This window comes from Diabrotica virgifera, chromosome 3, assembly GCF_917563875.1.
Source record: "Diabrotica virgifera virgifera chromosome 3, PGI_DIABVI_V3a".
In the NCBI taxonomy this organism is placed as follows: Eukaryota; Metazoa; Arthropoda; class Insecta; order Coleoptera; family Chrysomelidae; genus Diabrotica; species Diabrotica virgifera.
Window position 1 is genome coordinate 45,381,493 of NC_065445.1, and position 9,181 is coordinate 45,390,673.

Consider the following 9,181-nt stretch of genomic DNA (forward strand, 5'->3'; position numbering starts at 1 on the left):
ATTAAATTGTGACTGTTAACCCTTAAACGCCCAAGGGTGGGTAAAAAATGTCCACCTAATGCGTATTCCCTTGTAACATATTTATTACGTGTTTAAAAATTTTACAAAAATTACTTATTGTTAAAAAGACAGGCTTTTATCCAATGTTAAATTGGTTCTACCGATATTTTTGAAAATAAAAGTAATATCTTGAGTTAAATATGGGTGGGCATAAAAAGTACACACTTGGTAAAACTTGTTACTAAAGGTTTCTATGTAATTTCTCGTTGGTAGGAACATAATCCATAGAATTATCGACGTATAATTACATAATCCACATAATTATCCGCCAATGAAGAGGCTGAAAGGAAGAATGTGGAGAAAATCGACAAATCTGAATTATTGGCTTTTACTGGTATGTTAATTTTAATGTACATTGTAATTTTGTTGTAAGGTTTGTAAATTGTTTATATTAATATTTTAGAAGATGCTGTGTTTATTAAGCATAAGATTCTTAAGTTTAATCCATTTCCAACAACTCTCAATAAATATATTAGCTATTTTCTAGGTGGACATTTTTTACCCACCCTTGGGCGTACATGGAACCTATAAAAGGTTGGGCGTTTAAGGGTTAATAAGAAAACATGAAATAATTTTCTTATTAACAGTCATAATTTAACTTTTTGCTTTAATCTAATGTGAAAATACTTCATTTTAGGCACTGAAGATGTTCTGAATTAGAACGAAAACGTTTTGCAATCCATTTGGATGACATTTTATGAAGTTCTTTAATAAACGATTTTATACCAATATACAACTTGAAGTTTTTTTTTCTGTATGAGTTTTTATATAAATATTTCTGTTCGTATATTATTTGCACGTCCACATGTAATGTTTTCCTTTTTCTCCCTCTTTCCCTTTCGCGGGTCGCTGTTCCTTACTATTCTTTGCCACTTAATTCTGTCTCTCGTGTATTCCTCACCTAGTCAAGGTCAAGTTCTCTCTCAAGTCATCAACCCCACACCCCACAGTCATTCCATCTTCTCCTAGGTTATCCTCTACTTCTCCTTCCATCAACTCCTAAGAGCTCTATCCTTCGTCCCATATAGTCCTTACTTCTAATCACGTGACCAAACCATTGCAGCCTTTGTTCTTGAATCTTTTTGAGACTTTAGTCTCCCCGGCTTCTGACCTAATCAAGTCGCTCTTGATCCTGTCCCTTCTAGTCTTACCCAGCATCCACTGTAACATTTTCATTTCAGCTATCTCCATCTCATTTCCTGAATCATTTTTACAGGATGCACCACACTTAAGTATACAGGGTGTTTGGTAAAAAATGGGCCATAGCTTAACCTCAGATTCCTGGCGTTAAAATAGGTCGATTCAATCTAACTTATCTTAGTACAAAAGTTGATAATAACCGAAATACAGGGTGTCAAAGTTAAACTTTTATTTTATTTATTTTTAAATATTTCCTGACAGGCATGGGACAACAACACGAAATTTGGTATGTGGTGCTGGTACTGTACACCCTACTAAATTATGTTAAACAAACGTTTCTGGCTACTAACAGAGGCGTACGACGGGGGAACGTGATTGGTTGACCCTTCCCAAATTCTACGCCACTGGCGCAATTGCTATTTTAGTGTAATTATTTGAGTCTTCAATACTTTCTATGTAAAAAACATACTCTTCATTTGTAACGATAAAGCCATTAGTAATATCTCGAAAACTAATGACTTTATCGTTACGAATCAAGAGTATATTATTTGGACAGAAAGTAGGTACTGGAGAATCTAAAAACTATGCTAAAATAGCAGTTTCATCAATGGCGTAGAATTTGGGAAGGGTCAGCCGTTCAATTTCCCCTGTTGTACGCCTCTGGTATTAACCACAAACGACTATTTAACATAATTTAGTAGGGTGTACAGTACCTACACTTTCTGCCAAGTACCATCATAAGGATATGTCAAATAGTTTCATAGTACCGGGCACACATAGTTCTTAAAGTTTTAAATAAAGAATAAATTGTTAAGAAAACAGAATACTTTAAAATAATTTGATATATCCGTGTGATACTTGGTAGAAAGTGTAGGCACTGTACACCCTAATTAATTATGTTAAATAATCGTTTCTGGCTACTACCAGAGGCGTACGACAAGGGAAAGTAAATGGCTGATCCTTCCCAAATTCTACGCCACTGATGAAACTGCTATTTTAGCATAATTTTTAGATTCTCCAATACTTTCTATGCAAATAATATACTCTTCATTCGTATCGATAAAGTCATTAGTTTTCGAGATATTTGAAGTTAACAATGAAAAGGCACACTTATTTTGATTAATGTATTATGCTCCTTCGTTTTTAGCTTCAAATATCTGGAAAACTAATGGCTTTATCCTTACAAATAAAGAGTAAATTTTTTACATAGAAAGTATTGTAGAATAAAAAAATTGCACTAAAATCGCAATTGCGCCAGTGGTGTAGAATTTGGAAAGGGCCAACCATTCACGTTCCCCCGTCGTACGCCTCTGTTACTAGCCAGAAACGTTTGTTTAACACAATTTAGTAGATTGTACAATGCCAGCACCACTTACCAAATTTCGTGTTGTTGTCTAATGCCTCTCTGTAAATATTCAAATATAAATAAATTAAAAGTTTAGCTTTGACACCCTGTATTTCGGTTATTATCAACTTTTGTACTAAGGTAAGTTAGCCTAAATCGACCTATTTTAACCTCAGAAATCTAGGGTTAAGCTATGGCCCATTCTTTACCAAATACCCTGCATATGTCCTTTCAGAACTTCTCTTATTTTTCGATCACAAAATATCCCTGTTATTCTCTTTCAAGTAAACCAACCGACCGCTATTTTGTGAGCAATTTCTCGATCCAGTGTCCCATTTTCTTTTATGTAGAAGCCAAGATATTTAAATTCTCCAGGCAATCTATGTCTCCTAGTTTTCCTACAAGAAATTCTACATATGTTTCTGCTCCACTCCATCCTGTTCCATCCTTCCATTCCTGTTCCACCCAAGTACATATACTCCGTTTTCGAACTGATAACTTTAATTCCTTCATCTTCAATATCCCTTTTCCGACCTTTAACCTGCTCCTCTAACATTTCTCTGCCCTCCTCTACTAACATGATATCATCAGCAAAAAGCATTGATCAAGGAGCCCACTCCTTTACCTTCTCTGTTAATACATCCATAACGAGATTAACCCGGCATCCGACAGGTGAACTTTTTGGCCACTAACAGACAGGTGGGGTGTGACAAACCCCAGCAATTGAAAGAGTTAAGGATTCTCAAAAAATCTCTTTACATTTAGTTGTCTGTGATGTCTGGAACGTCAAAATCTTAAAGTTGGTCAGGACAGTCACCATTTTTATACTAACATTGTCTATTTCTTCACTTGCTTCCGAATTACTCTTGTCAATACATTCGTCACTGTCTGATTCATCCCATAAGAGATGAAATATGTTAAAATCTGTAATCAGTATTGTTGACTTACCTATACTTACTTATTTATAGGACTAAAACAAAATAAAGACAATTCTGCAGAAAGTATAAAATCATAAACGTGGGGCGTGACCACTTTCAATCCAAATGTACTTGCTGAAACTTATCAGACGACTAAAAACTATGTGTCATCGCATAGATGAATATACAATAGAAAGATATCTAGCCGCTGTGGCCACTACATGCAAAATTTCCTTCTGATTTAGGCGCTTCAGCATTGTTGGGGTGTACCACACCCCACCTGTCGGATGCCAAGTTAAGCAGGTAGGGAGTCAGTAAAGAGCCTTGATGCAAACCAACGATCACCGAAAAACTTTGGGTCAATCTGACACAAGGCTTTCTTTTGTATATGATTCCTTACATCTTAGTCTAGGCGCCAGAGGGGTCACCGTGTCCTTTTCAATTCTGATGGACAAACTCAACGGTTTCTTATAGATTTTTGGCTGCTGATTACGAATTTCGAAGGTGGATTTCGATCCGAGTGGTCAAAAAATTGTTATAAACAATTTAATTGTTTATAAATTGTTTATAAGGCTCTGGCTCATAAAATAAAAGAGATAAAAAATAATGTTTTAAGTAAAATTTGTTCGTTAATAAAAACGAAGAAAAAACGTTTATCAAACTTAAATCCAACAATTAGAACTCAAGATATTGTAAAATGAGTGCACAATGTAAATTGCAAATTGCAAAATAAGTATTTTTCGAAGCTTTATCGGTTGTAACTGGGCTTCTACGCATGCAAATAAGGCTTAGAAAGTCTCATTTTAAAGTTTCATTAATAGGCTTCCAAACAAATTTTGTTAAATTACATTGTCTTCATTTGTTTTAAAGTTATACCTGTTTGAAGTTATAATTATCTTTAAAAAATTGTACATTCATTTGTTTATAAGGGTTTCATGTAAATTTGAGCTATAAACATTTATACTTTAATTAACAATAATAATAGAAGAACTCAAAAAGAATAATTTGAGCTTAAGAAAATGTTCGTTAGTTTATTTGTTGTCAAGATATCGATATTTTAATGGTGCGCTATGAGGCGCAACATCGGCTCACAGTCATCTATTTTTCGACGCTTTATAGATCGTAACTCAGCTTCTACGCTTGCAAATGAGCCAATATGTGATATCCATATAAAAATGGATCGAATTATTTTGCAGCATCATCATTGCATATAAAACGAGCTTTTAGTTTGTTGCGGCATACACACAATTGACGTGCCTTGATGATGCTGCAAAAGAACTAGATCCACTTTATATGGATACTATACATCCACTATCCACTGGATATCTATATGATAATAATATATATTATATCTATATCATATAGATAATTAGACTCTGAAACCCCAGAGAGTTTTAGTTTTACTGCCTACAAGAACAGACTTAGTACCACCACGTAACTGTAAAAATTGCTAAAACGAACTTATGCAGATGTAAAAAAGCTGAGATTTCCTGTATATCTCGATTCAGATGCATGAAACAAAAAGTTTGTAAAAATAGTATTAATAAATAATATCAACTTATTTTTTAGTTCTATTTCTAAAATATTAGTTTTTAATGTTTTTTTTTCTCATTTAGTACCAAAAATAGAAGACAAAGTAAATAGAATGAAAGGTGATACGAGGAACAGTATGATGATAACGAGCGATCCAAAATTATTGGGATCAAAGCTAGCCGTGCAAAAAATTACGTATGTCCTCTTTAAATTTGAATTTATATCATTGGTTTATCAATTAATTTTGATTAACATTATAAAACATAAAAAATCAGTCAAAACCTTTAACACAGAACTTTAATCAAAAATAAAAATAATTAACAAAATTATAAGTAAAAATAATAAATAAAATCAAACAACCAACATCTCTACATAACCTAACTTTTCTTGAAGTTGACGTACACTGCAAAGTTGACGTAGACTGGTAAATATATCTGAATTAGGAATGGACATTCACTGTATAGCTATCTCTGTCGTTCAGAGCCACCTATGGTGACAATAATTTTGGATCACACGTTATAATTATAAGAATTATATGATAAAATTTTATTAGGATCTTCAAAAATAAAAAATGAAGATAACGTGTCTATACATAAAAATTATAATTTGCATCGAGAAATTAGCGCGTGAAACTTTACGCGGTGAGCCGATCTTGCGCCTCAGAGGGCACTTTTAAAATATCGATATCTTGGCCAAAAATAAACTTAAAAACATTTTTGTAAGCTCAAATGTTCCTTTTGAGTTCTTTTATCATTATTGTTAATTAAAGTATAATTGTTTATAGCTTAAATTTGCTTGAAACCCTTTTAAACAAATTAATTTACAATTTTTTAAGGACATTATTACTTCAAATGGGTATAACTTTAAAACAAATGAAGATCAAGTAATTCAATAAACTCTGTTTGGAAGCCTATTAATAAAGCTACATGCACAGAAGCCGAGTTACGATCGGTAAAGCTTCGAAAAATACTTATTTTGCAATTTGTAATTTGTATTGTGCACTAATTTTACAATATCTTGAGTTCTTATTGCTGGATTTAAGTTTAGTAACCATTTTTTCTTCGTTTTTTATTAAGGAACAAATTTTATTTAAAATATTCTTTTATATCTCTTTTAGTCTATGAGCCATAGCCTTATAAACAATTTATAAACAATTAAATTGTTTATAACAATTTTTTTAACACTCGGATCGAAATCCACCCTCGAAATTCGTAATCAGCAACCAAAAATTCATAAGAAACCATTGAGTTTGTCCATCAGAATTGAAAAGGACACGGTGACCTCTATTTGGCGCCTAGACTATCTCCATAGCTCTTAGGATCTGTTGTACGCTTTCTTATGATCTTTAAACACTAGATGTAGCTCTCTTTAATTCTCGCCGTATTTCTCTATTAAATGTATTAAAGCAAACAAAGCATCTGTTGCCTTCCTTTACCTTCGGTCTAGAGTTCTCTCCCAAATTTTTGTTAGTTGCTACATTAACTTTATTCCCCTATAATGGCACCTATGTACGCCGTTTCTCCCGCTTGACGGCGCTCGTGTAGTTGGAGGTCAACGTTTTGACTATTCGTGAAGATTGTATATGGTGTTCTTGATTACGATTTAATAAATAATAAATTATGGCCGAAATATATGGATCTTGGACATTGTTTGTGCGTTGAAAAATGAATTGAGAAGAAATGCGAGAGTTACTGGAAAAAGGAAGCCCTTATCGAATGATAAACTATATTAATCATCGTCCGAATGTTTTATTTCTATAGCTCAGAAGAGGGTATTTATTTAGTATTGACTCGCTCCCCACACGAGCTGACAACTGTGAATAATATGATATGTGCGATCTGCCTTACTTTTTTATCAATTTAAAATTCACAATTAAGTGCAGTCAGCATTAATTTTTGTGTTTATCTCATTTAAAAATGTGATATTTTCAAAATATGGCCGCCATGACAGTTGCGCATTTGGTGTAAATTTGGTTTAAGTATGGGTTGAGCGCAGTCGATTGTGCAATGTTGTCTTATTTAAAAAAATATAATTCCTTATGGAAATATAGAATGTGTTAATTGAATTAAGTACAATTATTTGGGTGTTTTTCTACGTGAAAAGCGACCTTAAATTTAAGATGAAATTAGAAAAATTTAGGGTTAGGTTTGATCAGGTTATGTTTTAGTCACTAAAGAATATTTGAATGGTACTACTAGGTCACTTTAATTTTCAGTTATTAACTTGTTTATATTATTTTCGATTAGGTTAGTCTTGATCAGGATATGTTTTAGTCATTTTAAAGCATATTTTAAAGATAATATATCACTAAAATTCAGTTATTAACTTTTTTTATATTATTTTCGATGACGCTAGGTTAGGTTTGGTCAGGTTATGTTTTAGTCCCTAAAAAATATTGAGAACTTGAGAATTATTTAAAATTAGTATTTCACATTTTTCTATATTATTATTATTATTATGTATTGCTTCAAATATAAATTTTTTATATGTTCACTTCATAAAAAGCGATTGTAGATGTGGCAACAGTGTGAATGTATATAAAATTGCATATCTTAATCCGTGCGTTTATAATAAATTTTGATCTAAATTTTATAGTGAAGTATTCTATTTTTTACAGTCGAATCTAGGGGCAATACGTAATCTGTTTCAACAAAATGTTTATTGCAGATACGTGCGTTTATAGTTGGCACATATTTATCCCTTCTTATTGCTACAATCCATTTTTTTCTCTTCAGAATATCTTTGAGAAACCTGTGTCCTGATTTTCTCGATAAGCACAAATGCATAGCACAACACTGAGGGATTTTATTTTCTCGAGTTTAATTCACACAGCGAAACAAATATGCAATATTTACTTGGAAATATATTGATTTGAAGTGTTGACGTAAGTTGACGTGACCTCCAACTACACGAGCGCCACCTACGTTGAGCTTTCCAGATTAGCTGCCATTCCTATAATCCTGAATGTCCCCTTTACCTTTATACAATGATCCCATCATACATTCTCGTCATGGATTGGGCATCCTTTCTTTGTCGTATAATATGCTACTATTTTTGGTGTCCATATATATTTTGTTGTTAGCCTAAGAAAGTAGTTGTGTGAAGCGGTACTATATTTTATAAAGTATTTGAAAACAAGACACATTTGTTCTGATATATTTGATTTCCAGATAAACTCTTTTCAAATTAACACAAATTTTAATTTTAGATTGTGGAACACTCGTCAACGACATCGTAGAATACCTTGATGCTAAGATCTCGAACCCGCTGGATGTAGAGCAATATCGAATATACAGCGGACATGACTCCAATATTGCAGCGCTCCTAAATACTTTCGGAGCATTTGATGAACCCTATTCCCCAGCTTTTGCAAGTACCATTTACATTGAATTAAGACAGCGCGAATCCGACGACCTCTTTGTGAATGTATATAGCAAGAATAACGATGATATTAAGAAGATATCAGTTCGGAACTGCGCTTCTGATTGTCCTTTTGCTCAATTTAAGGAGCAGTTATCAAATGTTGTACTAGATGTCGGTACTTTTAAAGAAATGTGCAAAGTCTCCGACACAAATATTGTAATAACTGAGCAGCACAAAAAAATTATTGACAGTTATAGAAAAATAAAAAAGTTATTCTCTTAGTATTATTTTTAAATATAAAACTAATAAAGGTTGGTAAAATTCCATGTGTACGGTTAAATCTGTTAAAAGTTAGGTACGACGTCTAGGGAAACTAGTAGTAACACTCTAGTAAGAAATTGTTGCATTTACAGTTCCGGCAAAGATCTAGAAACAACATAGATCAACATATATACAATAGACTACGTAGACAACTTGGAGTAGCCATCAAAGCTGCAAACAACGAAACCTTCGAACATTACATTACAAACCTTACAGCAAATGATCAGACGCTATGGAAGGCGACTAAGAAACTCAAGAAACCATACACAACTATTCCTCCCCTCCATAAACCAAATGGTGAATGGGGTCGTTCCAACAAAGAAAAACCGGACGTCTTTGCTGAACATCTTACGAGTGTATTTCAAACCGAGCCACCAGACCCTGATGAAGAAGTGGAAGAACTAATTAGCGCAGCATGTCAAATGTCCCTTCCAATCAAAAGTTTTACTCCTATAGAAGTCAAGAAAGAAATAACCAAACTCAACTCACGAAAAGCTCCAGG

The 9,181-nt window shown here is 33.2% G+C and overlaps 1 protein-coding gene across 1 annotated transcript in view; it reads left to right on the forward strand.

Annotated features, from left to right (window-relative positions):
- The window catches only part of LOC114342839 (lysosomal acid phosphatase), a 31,586-nt gene extending 22,902 nt beyond the window's left edge, over window positions 1-8,684 (forward strand). The window contains exon 4 of the mRNA XM_028293651.2: window positions 8,204-8,684. Coding sequence (XP_028149452.2) covers window positions 8,204-8,640 — 437 coding nt within the window. The 3' untranslated portion in view covers window positions 8,641-8,684. The remainder of the gene's footprint in view (window positions 1-8,203) is intronic.
- Window positions 8,685-9,181: the final 497 nt, after the last annotated feature.